Source organism: Cinclus cinclus, chromosome 3 (genome assembly GCF_963662255.1).
Source record: "Cinclus cinclus chromosome 3, bCinCin1.1, whole genome shotgun sequence".
Lineage (NCBI taxonomy): Eukaryota > Metazoa > Chordata > Aves > Passeriformes > Cinclidae > Cinclus > Cinclus cinclus.
Genome location: NC_085048.1, coordinates 71993801 through 72017366, shown reverse-complemented (window position 1 = coordinate 72017366; position 23566 = coordinate 71993801). Strand labels below are relative to the sequence as shown.

At 35.4% G+C, this 23566-nt stretch overlaps 1 protein-coding gene across 1 annotated transcript in view; it reads right to left on the bottom strand.

Moving 5' to 3' along the window:
* Positions 1-23566, bottom strand: part of WDR27 (WD repeat domain 27) — a 56506-nt gene that overhangs the window by 5662 nt on the left and 27278 nt on the right. The window contains exons 21-23 of the mRNA XM_062489012.1: positions 21704-21801; positions 12310-12412; positions 641-739 (exon numbers count right to left, since the gene is read on the bottom strand). Of these exons, the coding sequence (XP_062344996.1) occupies positions 641-739; positions 12310-12412; positions 21704-21801 (300 nt within the window). The remainder of the gene's footprint in view (positions 1-640; positions 740-12309; positions 12413-21703; positions 21802-23566) is intronic.

Below are 23566 nucleotides of genomic sequence, written 5' to 3'. Positions count from 1 at the left end.
TGATCCATAAAAATTGAAAATGTTACTGCATAATGCCTAACTACTCTGAAGTACTTTTCACCTATACATACCTAAAAGGCTCAAAGAACAATGGTAATAGCTTTTCAAAATATTGTGATAAAGCTATTTCATTAGCTATTCTGACACAGCACACTTTACATAATGTTGCTTTTTAAGTCTTTCAAACCTTTGAGTAATGCCAGCAAGCCTGAGGCCCTTGTCATTTCCTTGTCCCTACTGATTTCTCTCTTACCTTCTTCGAATTAACAGTCTATTCAGGTAATTTCACATGGATGTACCTTTTCCCAACATTCAACATGTACAGGTTCAGAAGAGTTCCCAGGCAACAAGACTTCTTTGCAGGCCCCTTAATTGGGGCTTTTTTTCTCTGTATTCATCTGGAATTCTGCCTGAGTTTATAATTGGCACAATAACCTCACTACAGCTGGAAGTAGATGAACAGCCCTACAGATGCACAGCACATTGGTACATAAATAAAAGAGAAGACTACAGAATAAAAAGCAAGACCACAGCGAGGTGGGGTTGTTTTGTAATTTGTAACTAATTCTAAAATTATAAAATTACAGCTATTTTACATTCTTTTATTGCAAAGAGAGGAAAAAAAAACCCAATGGCTTACCTGTGGAGATGAGGGATTGAAACTGGCATTGATTACAGATTCTGTGTGTCTCCCCAGTTTACTTAAAAACGTGCTTGAATGCATTTCATATATGTAAGCCTAAAAAACAATGGGTTGATATTTTCAGTATTAAAAAATAACTACATTCTAGAAGCATTAAGTTATAGTACAGGAACACTAACTATATAGCCTACAGAGAAGTTAGAAAATTTTAATCATAGCTAAACTGATATGAAAGTCATCAATATCCAAGAATTTATTTATATAATTTGAGATAATTTCACAAATGCTTAAATTAACTCAATTTTTTTTTAAATTATTTTAAAAGAAAAATGCACTTCCCCCCCAAAAAAAACACTAAATAGTAGGTGTACTTCAAGAAGCAGCTAAAAAAATTACCCTGTCAAAATACATTTTAAATTTTGTTCTTCAGAATTTAAATCCTTTCTATTAAGTGGACTCTAATACCTTTCTAAATTAGATCACTCCAGTGTTAAGTATTTTTTTTTTTCAGTTTCTACATAGGCCTTTGCTGTGCTTAATTGAACAGTGTAGAATTCAATAACAATTCAACAATAATACAACTGCTGCAGGTATCATCAATGAGAAAAGGCATACTGCCTGCCTTTGTTTCTCAAAGGGAAAAGTGCTTTCCAAGGAGAAAATCAAAATTTTACTGGTACAGCCTCAAATAATGAAAAAGGGCCAATACAAAACTGCATCACGAAACCACCCCAAAATTTACAAAAGTCATGGGCATAATGACACTATGAAAATGGTATATAAATGGTATATAAAATGGTATATAAATGGTATATAAACTCTGGATCTTTTGCAGCATTACACATAGATATTGCCATACTGAGAAAGTAGCTAAGCCTCCAGCAATGTTCTAAAATTCCTCCTTCCTAAGAGGATACAACAAATATTTTTAAATTACAAATCCTTCTTTAAAAAGCAAGACCTTTTTCCTTAGTCTAAAATTTATCAGGAAATCTGTTATAATAATGAATAGTCATTGTTAGTGGTAGAAAAGCAATTTTTATTTATTTTATTTTTTAGTATATGGCCATAACATAGCTACTGTGACTTCCATCACTTGGAATGTGATCAGTTCACAAGAGAACAGAACAGCAAGTGGAGTCCAAACAGGATAAAAGTGATATAATGACACAAAGGAAAGCATTCTGATATATTGTAGACAAGAAATTCTTTCCTCTAAAGGAAAGTACAAACACATGTATTAGTAAAATCTGTCCGTACACACAACAGTTCAAGATTTTTGCAGTTACCATACAAAAACTGAAAAAATGCTCCTTGTAAATACCTCCAGTTGTTTGGTTGACACAAAAGAATTAAGAGGCACCATGGGTTATTTACTTCACATCATAAACAGGTTACAAAATTGCCAAGCTACTGGGCTTGAGCAGAGAAGGTTCAAAGTTCTAACATAATAGTACCCTTCCCTTATTTTACAGTATGTAATACCACATGCATCCATTCTCCTCCCTCCACAGGGTATTTTCATTGTCCATTCTGATGATACCACACCATGACTCAACTAGTACCAAAATTATCAGATGTTGATGCTTATGTGACATCTCAGTACCTGCAATATTGTGCTCTCTTCTTCATACCAAGCTTTGTCATGCTCTATATCACACAACCCTGTTGTCCAGACTTCCAACAGGTCTTCCTTCCATGAACAGAGTGCTAGAAATTACTTTTGTACTCCAGAAAGGATCAGGTGTAGAGACTGCAGTCAGGTTATACTTCACCACCACAGATCCAGAACAAACTACAGAGGTCATGCTCACATAATTAATTGGAACATGCAAGTTTTAAGAAAATGAGGGTAAGATGCTGTAGAAGTCCACATTCCAGGGAAACTCCAGAAAGGAAAGGAGTACACTGAATGAGAGGTGAGCACAAAGCATTACAAGGTGCACTGCTCTTTTCAGAACAGGATGCTCCTAAACATCTCACTAAAGAAAGGGTATTTGTGAAAAGTGAGAGAAGTCATTCTTAACACACAGCCCTCTGAAATCTCAAGGACCTCTTGGTCTTGTCAAAATGGTTCAACAGTATCAAAATATTCAGTAACGCCATAACAGTTTTAAGTGTTTGCATCATAAAATCAAATCCTATTCCTCATAGCTATTGCAAATATCTATCCCCTTTGGAACTGTGGGAACAACCAAAACAGGACAAATACGTAATGTTTTTTTAACATGCTACAGAACTCTGTTAGAAATAAGAACTTGAAGAGAATAGAACTTTAATGTAGATAATAAAATCAAGATTCATGTATTTGGTACATACAGTAAGTCATTGGGATTCCGCACAACTGACATTTGGTTCTAGTAAAACAGGTTGCCTTACTTCTCTTCAAGCCTACTCCCCTTTAATGTAAGAACAAAGAAGAGGCAAAGTCAATGACAGCAAGAATCAAGAGCACAAAATGCTCTGATTCACAAAGGAAAATGCTCTGTCTTTTAACCAAGAGAACGTATCACAGAGAGGCATAGTTAGTGAAGTTGAAATTTTTCTATGATAATCTAGTGTCTTACAGAACTTTGCCAGAATTACCCAATAAAAATTAATTTTCCATTCCAGGTCTTCAGTTTAACTTGGGAAGGACCATATTAATTTTTGGCTTAATCTTTATGTCCCTGTTCCACTCTGTAAAATAGAAGTGATTTTATTATTTTTTGAACAAAACTCCAAAGTTTGTTAAACCCAGGTATTCTGGTAATTTATGCTCTTCCACACAGTCTCTAAATCAACCATTTGGCCCATACCTTTCTTCCAAAAAATGCTGTGAAACAGTTGTGCAGCTTCATTATAATCTAGCAAGTGTGTTTTTGGTTCTGTACTCACACTACTCAGCCTAAAAAGCATTCAAACCCTTACCTCCCACCTTTCAAGAAATGATTCTTAGCCCTGAGCTAGAGGTTAGGCTGAGATGCAGCACTTTTCCAAACTGTCACATTGTATAATCCAATTCAGCAGATCAGAGGAAAGTCATGACAAGCAGCTACTGGTAGAAGCCCATCTGTAGCTGACCACTGAAGACATGGGAAAGACCAGATTCAGGAAAGCCCTTTTTTCTGACCTTTACCACAGAGACTCTGCTTATATCGAACAGCTGCTAGGCAAAACACACAGAACATGGCTGGGAACACAAGCTGCCCATTGCATGTCACTCTTATAAATCTATCCTAATGGATCTACTGCTAAACATCTTTCTGACATTGCATTCCTAGCCCCATAAATCTTAAATATTTAGGTGTTATGGTTCAACTTCAACAGCAAGAGGGGCAGTCTCTAGCTACATGCAAGAATAGTGTATTACATCATGGCAGCTATCATCTTCTCTTCCAATAACTGAAAGGAAAAGTAATAGTAATTTTCTGAGTAATTTTGACATGTAAGACAATAAAATCTGATTAAAATAAAAACATCATCATATAAAAGAATATAAAACCAGCTTCTGTTTAAATAGCTCTAGCCACAGATATTTAAACTAGCCAGTGATAATTGAAGTTCTGAGAATAAAAGTTAACTTGGTTAAAGATTGAAAGTACATTTGTTTTTAACTTCAAAATTTAAAAACAAAGCAAAACACTAACCCCAAAGAGAATTGTATTTTAACAGAACTAATACTCATAAAAAGATTAATAACTCCAACATAAACACGCTTCTGCTATAGTCTGCAACCATTTTAGTTTTGCTCTATTTTCCGATGTCACCCAAATGGTTTTTCGATTCTATACTCACTAGATTATTTTAGCATAGACTTCTCTACAGAAAAAAAAGGAAAATAACAGTAACTAAATTATAAATAACATACCATAACTAGCCACAAAATAATAAAAAAAAAAGCTTGGAAATATTAAATCAATGACAGAGGAAGAACAGATTTTCAGCAAACCAAATGTAATGAAAAAGAAAACAAAACAGTCTAGGAAGCACTCAGCAATACCCAAAATGCATATGTGCATATAATGTTTTAGATTTTAGCCAAAGTCAACCCCCTTTTTTTATATTAAGACAAATTTTGTCTAATAAAAATACTGATTCAGTAGATATTGGTATTTCCTTTCCATTTCTTGCTGAGGGTCAGCCAAAAGTAAAAATAATTTACCTGTCCCAATAGCTTCCAAAGAAGTTTCCTGGACCCATAAACACATACTTACTTGTATTTCCTTTCAGTGACATTTGAAGAACATTTGGAGCAGTCAGTTTTCAGTTACCCAGAGTGTGACAATGTATTTAGCACCTTACAAGTACACACAAGCTTCTGCTTTCCTCCCTAGACTTGTACCAAGAGACTAGGTAGAAAGGCGAACACCCTTCCTTGAGTAGAGCAATTTTTATCCAAGTGGAAAATTACTTAATTCTACTGCAATGGTAGACATAGTGTGCTAGATAAATTGATGCTTTATCTGCAGTTTCACTGTAAATTCTTGTCTCTGTTTTCTCACACTCTAACTTCAAAGAAGACTTGTTTCCATCTGTTCCCATTGCCCCCTAGTCCAACCCACGGTCATATACATTTGTGTCAAACTACTTACACCCCTACAGCCTCCTGGGATAGGAAAGAGGGGGAAGCAAATGATAAACACTTGAAGAATAATAGAGTAATTTTCCTTATCAGCTTTTGGACAGGGATCAGAAAAGCAACAGTAGTTTCAAGAAAACCCTTTGCTTCTGCTGTGGCTTTAAGCTGAAGCATGTATTTTACACACAGATCACAGGAAAAGAACACAACTAACAAACCAACAAAAAGACATTGATATATAAGATACCTAATTTGGCCTTACACAAATAGAGATGTTTTCTTCACACATTTTGCATGGATTGGCTAATGTCATCACTTTCCTGTGACTATTTTTCCTAATATCTAAAACGAGCTACAGAAGACAGAAATGTTCAAGTCCTCTAATAGAAAAACAAATAAATAATATAACATGTTTTTATAAAAGATATCTGCAGTTATTAATAAGGCATTATGGGCCATTTGCTTCCAACACAGCCATCAAACTTGAATACATAATCCCACAGTACATGATATAAATGTTTGACTTGCACTCCATCACTCCTTATTTCTACCGGGGCACATATTCCACTGAACCATATATTTTTCCTCCATTTCAAGCTAAAAAAACTCCCGAGCTACTTACACTAAAGAAAAATAACAACCCGAAGTAGACACTGAGCATGGAAATTTTCAGCCCAAAATGTTCTTACTTATATGCAACTGAAAACAGAATTATAGTGGAAAGTGTTAGACTACCTTAAGTATAGGTATCAGTGCCAAATCCACACATAATAAAACAGATTTCAGAAGTATCCTAAGCACTGATTAGTGCTCTTCAGACCCAAGATATCTTATACACTTGCCACATGGTAACATGGAAAGTCTAATCAAGCCTGGCACCAAAATGTTGAGTACAGTAGACCCTCTCAGAGTCCCTTTCCCTTTTAACAACATTTATGGAAACTGTCTTTCTGGAGAGACAGGAGACTTCCCACTACTGTTAAGATCCCAGTTCCCATATGATTTCCTTTGACATAACTAAAAAAATGAGTTACAGTAAACATTATTAATGCTCTTCATTATTAAAATAGTTAATATTATACATATCAGTAATCTTTCAATATGCAGAGGATATTTTTTAAATGTATCAATCTTCTAGCAGTTATAGCTAATACATTTGGATTTTCCTCATTAAAAAAAGTTTACCATAAACCATAAACCATATCTGACTTCCCTCTCTAAGCCACTCTTCTATGAAGCTTCCAAATTGCAATTTTTGCCAATTCAGTTTCTATTTAATTTGTTAATTTTCAGGTCTTGTGTATGTGCTTGTTTTTATTCATTTTCATATGAAATTTATGTAACACCGTGCAGCACTGAATTCAGGTTGTCTTTATCTTTATAATGCACATAGTGTTGTCAGAGTACAGAATTATAAATGGAACATTTTATTCCAGGAAAATTTACCTTACCTCTCACTATGAAGCAGCATGGTTGTATCACACCCACTTTGGCTCTTTTCTGACTGCTGCTAAGATTCTCCTGTGTATCAACAGCACCAGTAATTGCATTTCCTTTTGTGTGCTGGTGTTGACTGTTTGACAGAAGTACTGAAAGATTCAGATGCTGCAAAGGACCTTTAACCAGATTTTTGCACTAGATATACCAATGATATGCAAAATTCAACTACTGTCACAAATGGAGACCAAGTACACATATAGAAAACATAAGCCCTGTGGATATAAAACTATATATATCCACTTTTAGCACCTCACTGCTGTATGCACTCCGAAATGAACATTGGGTATTAATATCTACATTAGCTTCCTGTTTTGTCTACAGTTGAACACGGGGTGTTTTTTAATAAAACTAGTTTTCTTTAGCAAAATGCTAATTTCTCACATGTCCTCCTATCTTTCAAAAAAATTATCAAGATTCAACACTAGCACAGTAACAAATTACAGGCTCATAAAATTCAGTTTAAAAAAATAAAAAGTTATTCAATAGTAGTTAAATAACAGTACACCTATAGCCATCAGAAAATCCTCCACCTCCCTCAGCTGCCAAACTGGTTTTTTGGCGGTCAGGTCTAAGGTGTAGTGGCCTAGATAAGCAATAGCCTGCACTGACCAAAAAGCACACAAGAACAATTAATGTGCCCATACTCACATAACTCCATGGTTCATAAAATAACCTACCAAGGCCAAGATTTTCAGTCATCTTCAAAGACATACTCAAAGATACAGTGAAGTTACAACATACCCAAAGTCATGACTGTATGGTTAAGAAAGAAATATTTATCTGTTTACTTCTAGGATAATCAGCCTAACAGCCAACCAAGCTACCAAAGAATCCAAAAAACTCAGGCTCAAGACTAAAATGAAACTGTGTTGCTCTTTGGAAAGGGGTAGATTTTCTTCATCAACAGCTGGCAGAGAGGCTGTTGCAGTGTCTGTCATTCATTCTCTGCTATGGATTTTGTTCTGCCAAGCAATATCAGTCCTGCTTTTTTTCCACAGTAAACATTACTAATGCTGCTGTCTCCAGGTGTTTCCTGTTAAAGCCTATCTTAGTTAAACAGCATGGACATATAAGATAAAACTTGAGTGATATCTAATTGGAATACCAACCAAACTGAAAGCCAAAATACTTCAGATAGTTGCTACCACTACTTCATATAATATATTCTGTTCTTCAAGACCTCAGGTAGGAAGTGTAGACCAAGACAATAAATATTATACAATACCAATATCATACATTTCTAAAAGTAATTTTCTGATAAAGAAAATATCCTTCTGTTTTCTCCAAATAAACTATTAAAGCACACTTTATCATATATCAAATATACCTAATTTAAACCTCAGGGATGCCTCCAAGATACACTCCCAAGAGATATGGAACAAAGCATTCTAGATTATTAACTATTCCTATCTCTTCTATTTAAATACAGCTATATCAGAATATATTTTGCAACTCCCTCATTGCAGATTTTACCTAACATTATTAGTACCTAAAAAGTTCCAATGAAGTAGGCTTTTAAAGGGAGAAAATCAACTACACAATTTAATCATTTATATTTGGGGTTTTCTGGAGTGTTTCTTCTTTGGCATCTAGATTATTTTATGCAATTTTGAACCTAATCAGATGCAATTTTAAAGCTTATCACACCACAGACACACAAGGATGGAAGTATTTCATATAAATAAGATCAGAGCAGCTGATCACAACAGTAACAAACTGAGACAGGCCTCATCTAAAATTTTCTTTTAAAGACAGGAGGAGAGAAGAAAGATACCATTGTTAATCTCCATTTTATAAATCAGAACTGAGCCACAGAAAGACCAATGTGACTAATAATATTTTTATGGCGGGTGAGAAATACAATCTTCTTGGCAATGACTATATCAGGAAGTTGTGCAGTGCAAGAGGAGCAGATGTATAGAACAAAAGACGGCTGGCAGCCCAACCTCCAAATGTATTTTTCTGGTAGCAAAACATTACAGTATATTGCTCAGCAACACTAGTATTTTATTTGAAATACCAATCTCTGTAGCTACTTAAACTAAGGTGTCAACTATAAACAAATTCTGCAGCTTCTGCTATGCCTGATGCAGAATCTTGTATCTGAAAATAACTCAGTCTTCAATCAATCAATCATCCAGCCACCTCTCACAGGTTTGCAGAACTCTTTGGATATGCCCCTGGACCAGCATCACTTTCCAGCATCATCTGCATAATGAAAACTTACTCTAAAACCAATTTTGCATGAAGGTTAATATTCAGGGACTCACAAGTGGTTATTAGACTGATGTTATGTATAAGAATCAAATTGCTTTATTCTGTCTCCTGCTGCTCCTTTCAATGATGCTGCCCTCTGGGCTACTGCCTCAAACTTTGGTGTTTTCACAGTTGGAAGGCATAAATTTAATCTTAGATTTAGAATGTGTTTCAAAGACAATGTTGTAAGCCAAATCCTATGAAAAAACAGGAGAAAGGAAAGAGAATGTCATACATTACCCATGTATTTTTTGCTATTCATTCAGCAACCTGCTATGTTGAAAAACTTCTGTGTTTGTGATATGGGTCAATGTGTGTGAACTCTGAACACAGGCTTTGAGATTTGGCATGGATAGAGAGTTTTATGTTAGAAAATCCAATTTCAGCACTAGGGTCAAAATGCTTCTTAGAGTCTACAGTTCAAAGAGAGCTAGAAAGAATGAGTCTGAAAACAATTAGAGAGACAAATATTTATTTCTTCATTCCCTACTTAATTTCTGGAAACTTGGAATTTATTCAGAGAGCCCTAAGTTCTTCAAAGACAAAAATTAAGTGCCTCATTAGACATAAAGTGAAACAGCTAACTAGAACTACATGGCACAGAAATAAAATTAGTTCTTTTTATTATCAAAAGTGGCATTTCACACTGTCCAGATATTTCTTGTTTTTTTACACTAAGATTGCTTTAGTCAGCAAATTTTTAGGCAAACATTTTTGTACAGAGTCCAGCAAAATGGAAATCTAAACCCAATTAGGGTATATTTGTCCAACATCCTTAATAATATTGATAGTAAGAAACATTAGACTTGTAAAATGGTTCAAATGTCTGCTTGTAAAATGGTTAGAAATTACAGTATTATGTGTATTCAGTTAAGAAAAAGTCAACTAAATTCACTTGTAGCCTTAGGCTATTTAGGATGCAGAGAAGATTTGATATTAGAAGTCTTAACATTCTATATTTTCTAGTCACAACTAATTACAGAAAGAACAATCACAGTTCAAAACCAGGGTACTGGTTGGCTTGATCAGACTGTCAGGTCCTACAGAGGTCTTGGTAAAGGTTCTCTTAAGGAAATTAAACAGTTAGGGAAATACTTTCAACTCCAATTTACAGTATCTATAAATCTCACACTAACACACACCAGAGCACTTCAAATAAAACCAAGTGGCTACATCAGCCACACAGAAGCTACATAAAGCACTTACATAAAACAGGTCATACACCCTGAAAGTAGAAAAAAAAGGCAGACAGAATTTTTCCCTCTTTTTCTACAATAACATATTTTGGTATGCTATTTCTATGTCCTTTAGGAATGTGATTTTGCTATTAATTAGTGCAGACAATATATGCCTCTCTGTCAAATACTTCAGATATTGTGAAATGCAAAAGGCAGTTTAAGGTCAATGTCTCTCAATTATATTCCAATTAAGCCTCTTTTGGCTTTAATATCAATCACAATTGTTTATGACAGGGTGCAAGAATTGCACTTGATAAAGTAAACTCCAAGATGACTGAAGATGCAGTTGCTTCTCAGTGGAAAGTTACATAACCTATTTCCAGAATGCTCTTTTTGACAGTAACACTTTGTACCCACACTACTGATTTTTTATGCAGCTTATTTCATAGTAAGTAGACATTCATTCATACAATCTTCAGAAATATGACTTCAGAATGTGACTTCTTGATACTATTAAAGCTGTCCCAGTCACATATTAAGTCATCTGTCAGGATGTTATTAGTTGAAAAATATAAATGGACTATTCAGTGCCACCTTCAATTTTCTGTTTCAAAAGGAAGCACAAAAGTATATCCAGTCTCAACACTTCAAAGGGAAGCCTCCTAACAAATGCCCCAAAACTACATTTTGTCCCAACAGCGCAGCATGAGCAAGAATCCAAAACTTGCCTCAGTTTTCCCAAGGGGACAACAATCAAAGTTCTCTACAGACATGGGACACAAATTATGCAGAATTCCCACCCAGGAGCCCTACTAAAAAAGTGTTGACTGGCACTGTGCCCACCAGGGACCACATGCCAACTGAAGCAGGATACATGCCAGCTATTCAGCTTCTTTTGATGACCCATCATGTGCCAAGAATTTGGAGTAAGGACAAAATCATGCTTTCTTTTCTTCTATCAGCACTAATTCCAGACAAATATTTTAATGCAAAAGAGAAGACAAAAAGGTCTTGTGACTGCACCTATTTTCATACAATTCAAAAGCAACTTTAATTAGCAACCTCAAATAAATATATATCATGTATCATGACCTGAGATGAATATTAGATGCCTTTTCCACAGACAAAGAAAAAAGCCCTTATTTTGTATCGCAAGCTACATTTTGAAATACTATTTACCAGAAACTTGAAAAATATGTTTTATATGTTTTAGCATGAAAATGTCAAGAACACAGTACCTATTGCCAAACATCCAGCAATCTGCCATTTGCCATCCAAAATCTCTAACCTTCACACATTATTTGAGCCAGTATTTCAAAACTAGCCAGAAGAGTAAATTCCTCTTGTTCTGAATTTGAAGTTGACCAGAAACTATGTGTCATGTTCTGATGATTAACCTAGAAATACCTAAATAAATTTAAATAGCATTCCTACCCAGCTGTTTTGAAAGGATATGTTTGCAATGAACCTGACCCCAGTCCAGTTTCAAAGGTCTATAGTACAAATTAGCAATCATCCACCTCTTCACAAACAGCAAGATAAATATTCTGCCAATATCGCTGGCATTACTGAATTAAAATTAGGTGCAAACTCAAAAAAAGGTAGCAATACATGTTTACTCAGGATTCATTTCTAAATAATTTAAATATGATTGACATTCATTCAGAAGAGAACCTGTCTAGGGAGAAAACACACACACAAAGGCTCCAGATAGTTCTAATTCCATTTTAATGACTTCTCATTTTTTATTTGGCTGATTGGTTCATAAGAAAACCATACTAAAATATTCATCATCCTGTATTTGGGAGCTTAAGTAAATTAATTTGTATTTGCTACAGAGCTTCTAGTGGTCAGACATAAAGCAGTGCTACAGGGAACACCATTCTCCTCATCTTTGATGGCACTTGACAATTCAGAGTCAAATATTATGGAAACCTATAGAAACAATCTAACAATTACTTTGAGTGCTAAGATTTAGCTGCTCTGGGATTTTTCAGACAAAATAATAATGAAGCATATGTAACTGCTACATGTGAATGAACCATATGAAAGTATCATAAACCCCAGTAATGCACCCTAAAATGAATCCTAGAACCCTCTGAAAATACTCCTTTAGGCAAAATATGAGTAGTTCCTATAGTTTAGGAGGAAAATAAGCAAAAATTACTTACATATTTGTCATCTGATCCACTGGCTATAAAGCGCCCACACGGAGACACTGCAATTCCACATGGATAGGAGCAGCTACTGTGCCCTTCAAAACGACGTTCACACCTACAGAGAAGTTTCAGTGCTATTAACACCAACTAAAAATTACCTCTTTTACTGCCATTTTCATTAACTCCTCCTGGTCTCATGTTTTTCTTAGTCTATAAATTCACTAAGGTAAATACACAAATTAAGTTTTAAATATATCGGCAGTAGGATTTTGTCAAAACTAAAAGACTTTAAAGAACGTTAATGACTAAAAATAAAACAAACGAGCAAAACTGCCCCAGGACAATGACCAAACCCATGCTTTGGCCGTTTTGAGTTAATAGGGACAGAAACATCATTAATAATTAGAAATGAAGAGCTGTGATGCCTATCAGTTAGCTAAGGGGAAGGTGTTGTGAAAGTCTGCTCCATGAAGATTTATAAAACTTCCTCAATCTATTTATATCAAATAAAGATGCAGTATGTGGAATCATAACATAAATAATTATTGCTTGCTTTTCTCACACCCAAATCTGAATATTTAACCTTCGTTGCCTATTTACATTTCTACTCCATACATTATTTTGTTGTATATGGTAAGTCAAGAAACACAATATCCAAATGACATTCTAAAGTGAAAAATATAATATATAATATAAAAATATAAATACTCTCTCTCTCTCTCATTCTCTCTCTGTCCTATAACTTCTTGTATGTAACTTCTTACCGACCTGTGGGTAAACAGACTAAAGGAAGGAATGGATTTTAAATTAATGCAAGGAATTAATTTTCTACTTTTCATGTTAATATTGCAAGAACCATTGTAGAGTAAGTTTTAAATAGCTAAGCACATGTGGGCCATTTAAAAGTAGTAATGTTTTTAACAAGATGAAGATTAATATCCACCTAAAAAAGCATCATATGGTTGCAAGGAACCATGATAGCTTTGCAGTCACCACAAAACTAATGTTAAAAAAATATTATTTAGAGTTTCCTCAATATTAAAAGACATTCTAATACACGTTTCACCATCATTCAGAGCTGCCATTTACATATGCATACCTCATTTCTGAAGTTTATTTTTATACCTTTGAGGTATTTTAAATCAGATTTAAAACCACCTATATTATTTTGTTTTTATTATGAATGCTGTCAACCTACCCTTCTTACAAAACAAATTCACATACTTCACCATAATGCAGATGTCATACATTCTGTTGTTTTTCTTTTTTTTTTTTTTTTTTAATGTATGCTAGGTCCAGGAACAAATTTGAAATAGTAAAATCTCCTGCCAGCTCCTGTGATATACACTTTTTCCTGGCCAGTGAAATCACAGAAACTATGTAAATTCAATCGACTGAACCTATGTGCAGAAAGCTCTAAATTTTTAGACCATACTGTTCTGTTGTAGACACGCATGTAGTGTAAGGATGCACTAAATGCCAAGTTGGTTTCATTCACCCAGGTGAAACAGACATACTTAAACAAAAACATTGCTTTGTGACTGATCTAATTGCATCACTTATTAAAGCATGAGGCACTTTTGAATGCATGAAAATATATCATTTTATAGAGTCTAACTCTGAACTTTATTGTGTATAACAAAACCACTGATATTAACAGACATTTTGAGCAAACAGTAATGAGACACTTCACCTCAGACAAGTTCTATCCTAAAACCAATAAAACAACCCAACTTAGGAGAACACTACAGTTCAAGAGAAGCAAATTTTGAAGACAGCCAATTAGTGCGACTAAGATGTAAAAACATTTTTCAGCTTCAGTTTTTTCGTATGTTATTCACAGACTTTCAGTTGCCAATGGCTATTGAATAACCTGCCTTCCAGTAGGTAGCCTTCAAGCTTACTATTGACAGCAAAGAAGAATACTAGCTACCTCAGTCTCCTCAGCATTCCCCTCCTCAGTTAGGCTTCCACATAACATTATTCATTGTGTAGAGTAAACTTCTAGAACTTAGCCTCGAGTCCCAGTCGCACTGTTTGAGAATTTCAGGGAGATTTTTTTTTTTTTTTTGAGTGCCTTTACACAGAGAATTTAAGGAAAAATTTATTTTTAATCTTATACTTGTAAGATACATCAGCATCATTTGAAATAAAATTCTTCATGAGAAAAAGAAACAACATTCATATCCACTGTTCCTCCTGAAGGTGTCTTCAGGTTCACCATTCTGCCTTAAGTAGAGCCCTGGTCATCAGGACTACTTCTAAATGTTTAAGACCTCTTTGTCAGGGCATGCAAAAGATAATTTCCTCAATGGGGTATTCTTCACAAAAGAGCCTCCTAATAAAGAACTGCAAAAACTTCCTTTCAAAAGAAACTCCTCTGTATTTGTGACCCGTAACTTGAATATTTCATCTATAAATAGATACAGAAGAACTAACAGGATTCCAAGGCTTTCACTGATCTTTTCTGTGCTAAACCACAGCAATATAAAGCAACATCTCAGTCATAGGATGGTGTCCATTTCCTTGTGCTAGTGCAGCCACAGTAATAACCAATACCCTGGATTCTATTTTCTTAATAGTTTTCTTGTTCAACTTTTCCATTATATCAGGATATATGTTCCATTACAAGTTTAGCTACTTCTCCAACCTTTCAAAATCCTACTTTTAAAAGACATTAAAAAAAATCCAATTAAACTTTACACAGAATTAAGTAGAAATTTTATTACTCAATCTATCAACTCCAGATATCTACAGGTAACACAGCAATGGGAAAAAAAGTGGGCAAAAAGCATAGAATTATTAGATAGATACTATGTGTATGATTTTAGCTTATTTTAGGGATTGTCTTCTTTCAGGCATTTTTTTTAATTCTTTTTTTTTTAAGTAGCAACAGGTGGTGATCCAAATTATTTTGGATATTGCAGGCTTTATATGGCCAGCTGGCATGATCTCCAGCCTCCTAAGAATGCTTTTCTGGTCAGAGCTTTTCAGAGGTTACCATGACAAACATCTGGTAATTGCATGGGACAGCAAACAGCCAACTTTTCCCTATGTTCTCCATTGTATAAATTTTAGTCTACATTCCAAAATATGTATCTTTTTATGTTGCAAAAAAAATCTTGAATAATATGAGAAAAAATACTGGTTTTTTCCTGTGTTTGGAACAGAAAGATACTGGAATGCGTGTCTCTCTATAAACAAGTGAATACTCTCACGAAAAAAATCAATTTCATTCTGCTTGATGCATTAAAAAAATTACAAACAAAAGTGTGGTTTTGTTTTGTTTTGTTTTTTTTAAACCACTTTCATTTGTATTCTGTTACCTTGTGCCAGAGCTCTGGTATTTCTACACAGATTCCTCAGTACCAGCAGACCTACTAAGGGCTCTGAAAATGTGAGTACAACTTGACAGTAGTGGTAGCTTACCTTAGATGTACTACACACATGGATTTCGTTTTGTTGAAACACCAAATCTTTCAGATAGGAGCTCCCAATATTTTCACCATAGCATCCAGCTGGGAGCACATCCCTGTGTTACCCATCCTCTATACTTCCATGCACCTCCAGTACCAAACTTGGAGCAACTCCAGACACTCTTTTATCCCTAGACTCCAAAGCTCCAAGGGGAAAAAAAAAAAGAGAAAACAAACAAAAAAAAGAAAATAAAAAAAAAGAAAAAGAAGAGGAAAAGGCTAAGATGGCTAACCATGGGATCCTTATGTTCACAAGAAACCAAGAAGTAATCAAATTCTGAGTAGGTGTGTATTTGTATCTTGCTTAGGATGATGTCAAGCAGCTAGTTCACAGTGAAAATGCAAACTGAAAAGTATCTCAAAATTCAAACTGCATGTCTGACCCTAAAGTCTCAAAGGGCAATAGGGAGAAAATGTACGAGATGAGTTCCCTGTAGCTGCAGGAATTCTGCTAAAATATGTTGCCAGAGGAGCTTATGATCTAGTTGCACAGCATCATCATTCTATTTGGAGATTTTTCCTTAATGTCTAATACTATCTTCATACAATTGGCAAATTCTTTCAAGAGCTGAATGAAGGTGAACCTGATTTTTTCTGGGATCATACATCAAAGCATTATCATGCAGCTGAGTATTCTGCTGAACCAATTCAATATATGCAAGTAGTTAAATATTCCCCAAGTCTTCACTGTGGTCTGATAAGCATCCACTAAGCATCCACTACCTTTTTTGTCTTTTTCAGGAGATGAAAAATGGCTACTTCAGCAGCAAACAGCATAGTTCAACAGCTGCATTACCTTTTCTCAGCTGGTCAGAGTGTGAGTCAGAGACAGGCAGCTCCTGTCACCATAGGTGTTAGTGTGTTGGGTGTTAGGAGCTCTTCCTAACACCTTGTCCCTGATATTCTTATTACCTGCAACAGTAATCTAGCACCTACCACATCTACCTCCTCACATTACCATAGTAGCATCCCAGACTTCCAAATTGGGCTTTACTAACTCTTCCCTGCTTTCTGCATTTCTGGGTAGGTAATAAGCGCAGCACATCTAACAGCATGTCCCTTTCCTGCCTTCTAAATTAATTTTCAATTTCAGCTACTATTGTACATCTTGCTCTCTTAGTCAATATCACATCAGCTCCCCCAGCAAGTTTCCCATACCTTGCCACCTTTTCTGTGGCAAGTAAAGAAAAAATGCTGTTTTCACAGAATCACAAAGTGACATCACGGTTGAGGTTGTTAGGCAGCTCTGGAAGTCAGATTATCCAACCTCACTTCTCATACAGAGCCAGTGTGGCTTCACCAATGCTGAACAGAGTGGAGGCATCACCTCCCACAGCCTGCTGGCAACACTCTTCCTGATACAGCCCAGGACATCATAAGCCTCCTTGTGCCTCAAGAGCACATTTCTGGCTCATGTTCAAAGCTGTTTTCCACCTAGTTGCCCCCCTCAGCATATATTGGTGTCTCGGGGTTGCATTTGGTGCCAAGAGGACTTTGCACTTCCCCTTGCTGAACCTTATAAGGCTTCTGTCAGCTCATTTCTACAGACTTCTACAGCCTGAAACAAGGAGCACAGAGTGTATGGTTGGGATTCCAAGGCTGGTCAGGGCAATTAAGGCCCAGTGCTGCAGTGAGGGTCCTCACAGTGCAGCCTGTAACTTGAGTAAAGATGCATCTGAAAATCTAGGGTCATGCCAGGTCACACAATTACTGACACAAAGAAGGATGAAGCTTTATTGCATTGTAACTTTAGCCATAATTTACTGATGAGAAAGGAAGATCCACCTAAGTGCCTAAAAGCTTTACAAGGGATCTGAAATCTGCCTTGGGGAAGAAAATTTTACACTACTTCACATTTTAAAACCTCTCTTGAGGAAACAGACTCCTTGGAATGAACCACGCAAGAGAAACTGCAGAAAACTGAATAAACAATTTTTCTCATTATCAGCCAGACATGAAGATATCTGTAGTCATGTAACTTTACTAGCGAATGTGAGCTGGTGCTACTAAGTATTTAGTAAATATTCTAAAAGCATTTAACAAAGTGAAGAATGCAACAGTATGAATTTATAGTTTCTTCCTAAGAATGAATAAAAGAAATTTCCTTTCTTCTGGATATTTAAAGCACAGAATTATATAATCTAAAAGTGAGAAATTGAAAGGATTCAGACTGGTAAAGCAGGATGAAAAACTGTCATAAAATTTAAGTGATACATGAACATATTAAAGCAGCTGATATTTAGTCTAGTCTGATACTTCCTGTTGTTATGGGTTTACTTTGTAAGGGAATTGAATTTTCATTAATTCCTAAGTTTCTATATTGTTTCTATGAATTGGTTTTACAGCCCTGGGATGCCAAAGTACATCTCACCACCCTATGTGTTCATAAGCATAGCCACTAAAGACAGGCAGGACTTGCAGTCAAGGAGGCTTAGTGTATTGGAATTTTCTGATATATCTGGCCTCAGTGGTCTAAAGGACTCAGCAATTTGTGGTGTTCCAATATATACTTTTCTGATATATGAAATTTAATTGGTGGAGACAACAGGTACAGCTGAGTATAAATCAGTGTTGGATTCCTGACTTCAGAAAGAACAGCAATGTCTCCAAAATACATCCAATACACAAAGCAGTATGAGAAAGAATGGTAAAGTTTCTTGTGTCTTACACACAAATGAGTCTACAAGGTTTCATCCCAAAGAACACTTCAACTCCTTCAAAAATGTAAGAATGTATTAACTTTTTGTAACTCCTGATCATTAAAGTCTTTTCTGAGTCTTTTTTTGGGAATCCTGAACCTGGTGACTATAGTGTTCTTCTCATTCAGGTTTCCATAGCATCTCAGCCTAATTCTTGTGTTCACTGCTTTCACCTTGGACACAAGAGAAACTAATTTGACTTTTTCTCCATTCTTTTTGAGGATATAGACTTAAATTGCTCTTCAAAATGTCTCAGAAGTTGGTCAAAGGTCATTATCTTACTCTAAAGCATGTATTCATAAGGTATCATAGTTCATTATCCTAACCTGGAAGAAGAGTAGCCATAGTTTCCTTCTTCCAACAAAAGCCATTTTCCTTGCTTCTTTATTCCTAAGTCTGTTTTGTAGATCATCTGGAGCTTTTCTTAGCTTTAGTTATAAATGAGGAGAATGCAGGAGAAGTATAAAAATATTCAAAATCTTCAGATGAAACTTTACAAATCCATGCATTTCAAAGAAAATGGAACAGGAGTCTGAGTAAGTCAAAAAGCCATTAGCAGTGTCCAAAATTCTCTCATTTATTGGCAAGATGACCTGGCTCTGTGAAGTTGGCTGACAACATCAGAAAGTTAGAATGTCTTCTCTTGTACCACCTTCAGAGGAGCCCATGAGACTTTCTGGCACTCTCTGAAGGAATCTTGGAATGCTTCCAGAACATCAATAGAGAAAGAGACAGACAAATTCACATCTTTATCCAGAAAAGATTATGAAAATTGAAGTTGCAAAATAATTTAACCAAATTCAAGAACATCAGAAAAGTTAAATAAATTGTCACTGGGAAAAAATTGTAGTTTGATAACACAGGATGGATAGCTAAATTCTTGTAGAACTCAGACCAAAAATATCAATATATTCAAAACTTCTAAAGCTGTAGGCCAGGTTAACCTGTTTGAAGATTTAACATACATGGATCAAAAAAGAATCTGAGCATCCTGCTATTATTCCTCAGTGAATTGTGAGAAAAGGAATGCATGTCATATGTAAAGGAACCATCATTAAAGAAACTGAATAAAAAGCCTCCTAAGAGTCCAAGGAAATTGTGCAGTTATTCTGCAAATTATTTCCTATGCTTTCAACAGAAGCTTTGAAGAGCACTGTGCTGGAGGGATTTTTTCCCTCTTATTTAATCAAAATTTTGTACTTTAAGGAATTTTAAAATAAAGGAACAATGGATAGCTTCACAAGGGCAACAAACAGATTAAAGAAAAGCAAAACAATTTTCACTGTGGACAACTAGAGAAAATATTTAGAACAAAATCAACAAACAATAAAGTGGAGATATTGTAGTTAGTGTTAATATCCACAACACTGCAAACAGTATAAATGAGAAGGTGGGCTTACCTTTCCTATATTTCAAGAACACTGGACAAAGATTTCACTAAACAAACCCTATTCTGGCAAACCCAAAGCAGGAACAAAGACAGATCATTCCAGAGGGACTGGAAACAGTTGTTGATGCATGAACTTCACAAATCAACAACTTTAAGAGATTAAAGGTACTGGCCTACCATAAGGTGATTTAGGAACTAATCTCTCCTGAAAATACTCAACAGTGCAAGGGATGGACTGGATTTGATTGGACAAAACCTATGAACAAAAAAAAAATAAGCAAAAGTGTTCAGTCTGTGTAACTATAGTAGACCTACCACTTCAGCAGAGACTTGTTCCAAGTTCAAACAGAGCTTTCCAAACATAGACATTTTAAATTTATTTATGTGAAAAACACCTGGTGAACACATAGGAAAAATTGAACAATTTTACTCCTTTTGAGAACTCAAGAACAGATTTTAAAACATAGAAGACTCAGTCTCTGGTCTGAGCAATGGCAGAAAAAATAATTTTTAAAAATGTGGTTTGTTTTTCTTTTTTTTTCCTTGAAAATTGCTAGCAAGTGAAAAATATTTTTTTTTCTATTTCTCCTCCACAAGAGTTAATACTACTGATGACCCTATAATGTGCAACAAACACACACATATATATAGTATCTCACAGGCACCCTTAAAATAGCTGTCATTAATGACTTGAACTACTTTTTTGAAGCTTGGCTAATAGAACACAGTGGACACTGGAATACACTGACCTAGCCAAATCAAATATACAGCAAGAACATACATAAATTAGTTCCTTCGTCTCAAGGCATATTCATTTAATTGACTGCCCAGATTTTACACTTTAACTATTTTGCCATTCACAGACTTTACTTATGTTAGTATTTAGAAACAAAGAGACAGATAAGTGATCTGTGAAAAACTTTCTACTTTTTCATTACTCTTCAGCAACACAGTTTGAGAAGGTGATTAGAAAAACATAAGAAGGTAACATATTCCAACTCCAGCAGTCTCTAGTTTCATTACTTTCTGGCACTGAGTGAAGGTAATACAGCAATGATTTTGGAAAGAACACATATGCCCCCTATAGATTTAATGTATTCTTACCACAGAAGGATGGAAATAAATGAAAGGCTCATTAAGTCTTGCCTAAATAGAAAATTCAGTACTAGCAAAATTGTATTACATCTTTCCATACATATGTTTACATACACAAAAAACAAATAGGAAATCATTCTTTAAAGCTTACACATCCTCCTGCCCAAACCCCTCTCCTTTTCAACATAATTATTTTGGCCTGCACAACAGAACTTGTCCCAGGTATTATTTTTCCTGGGCAATGTTCCCTCCTTGATGTTTTATCCCTTTGTCCGGAGGCTTTCCCAACACTGAAAGGTGTTTAGACACAGTGTAGCATTTAATTCTGAGTTCATGGTAATGTATCATGCAAACTTATAGTGCCACATACATGGCTTATAAAAATGTTGTTGCAATTGGCTTATGTTTTTTAAAAGACAGATCATAGATTTTACTTCTAACAGTAATAGCATGCTGGTTTAGAAATACCATTAGCATTCAGTTCAGTGGACTATCATATATATACTATTAGATATACAAAGGTAGGTAAACATAGGTGATAATCTTAAATATTTAATAGCTTCTACATAAGTAACTATAATTGAGGAATGAGCATTTGTTTGGTCTCTTAAAAACTAGTAAAATTCAATTAGCCTGTAGCTCAGATTCCACATCTAAAGTTCTACTGGTATATGAGAGCAAGTATGACAATTCTGAATAAAGATAAAGCATGGCTTTTTATTCCAAGGTACCTAATTTATTCTTACCTCAGTGTTCTTAAATCCCACAGTTTGATGCCGTCACCTGCAGCTGTGGTCAGGAAAAGGTTGTAAGCTTCAGGTTGCTGAGTGCTGAAGGACGATCCCTGTAAAACAATAAATAATTTTCAGGTAACTGTTCTCATGGCATTAATTATTTATTTATAGGATCATAGAATACCTTGCGATGGAAGAGATCCATAGGAATCATCGAGTCAAACTCCCTGCTCCTTGCACAATTACACCCTATGATTAAGAGCATTGTCCAGATGCATCTTGAGCTTCTACAAGCTTGGTGCTGGGAATACTTCCCTGGGGAATCTGGTGCAGTGACCAACCACCCTCCCAGTGGAGAATTTAGTCCTCTAAGAAATAAACTGTAAATATTTGTTAGGTTATGTGAAAAAAAAGCTTGTCTGCACCTATGCAAAGGAACAAAGAGGAAAGTGTGCATGTGGAGGAAGTCCCATAACCCAGTCAGAGAAATGGAGCATGGCTTTGATTCGTCTCAGTGCTGTCCCAGGACAGCCACGAGCCCTTTGGTCCAGGGGTGACGCCCACCAGGATGGTCAGTGAGACAGGCTTTCTGGGGCATCTCACAGACTGGTGGGGATTACTAAATTCACGGTATGGGATCCATCATGTGAAGCAGAGGAAGATATTTTTGTCATTGCACAAGATATTACAGGATGTTCAGGGAAGAAAGTAAGGGCAGTAAAAGCGAGGGAGCAAAGGTTAATTCTACAATTAATTATAAGACATCATTAGCCCTGGGCTAAGTGTTCAATTTCCATTGACTTCAGTAGCAATTGCATTCATTCACAAGATTAATTTTGACTTCATACTTTCAAATAATTAAAACCAGTTTAAAACCTCTGATATTTTAACATGCACATTGGCAAATCCCAGACTTTTTGCTGGCTAAAAACTTCTTTCTCCAGGGAACCAAATTGAAACAGTTGAAACACTTTCTTTCCTTTCCTTAAAATTCACTTTCTTGATTTGCCTGAATACATCACAGAAACCTCAAGGTAATTTCCTGCAATCAGTATTTGACTGCCAGGAATCTTCTATTCATTATGAAAGCTGGTGCATAGCTTGCTCTAAGAAATGAATTAAAATGTACTGTGCACCAAATTTCCCAACAAAGTCTACACATTCTCACATTAACTTTATATAACTATAAAGAAAAGAGTCATGCAAAAGACAAAGACAGTAGTAGTCCAAAGGATAGTATTCATTAAAAGTTACAGAGCACACTTTCTGTGCTTTTGAAGTATTTGCTTGCCATCCCTTGCTTCAGTCAGCACTGGTCACAGAGTCCAAAATAAACAGCTCTACAGACACATTGACATTTACTTTGTGCATTACTTCTTTACTATAGAATACACAGAATACAGTAAAAACCTAAAGGTAAGAAGTGCAATCCATTTGTTTCTTCTCTGCCCTGAAATTTTGTCTGCAATAAATTATATTAATACATATACATGTATCTTCAAACTACATTTGCTAATGAATATTGATATGGAAGATGAGAAAATATATACTAGTTGGGATAATATGCAAGCTGAGTTTTATTTATCACTTTGTGTTTTTATAATCCATCAATTTATAATAATATATTATTTATGAGAATCTGATGTAAACAGTAGCATATTCCCACACACTCTTGAAACTATCCTTTCATTCCGATAGACAAATCCTTTTCTTCTGCCCCGTCTGCCTCCTCATCCAACACAGAAATACCTTCACAGTTTCTCTCTAGATTAACTACATTGCAACCTTCACATAAAATTTGGCCTCAAGGAGGATTTGGTTCTACAGAATCCCTCATTCCTTTACTAAATCCATATGAGCAGCGCTTATGTCATC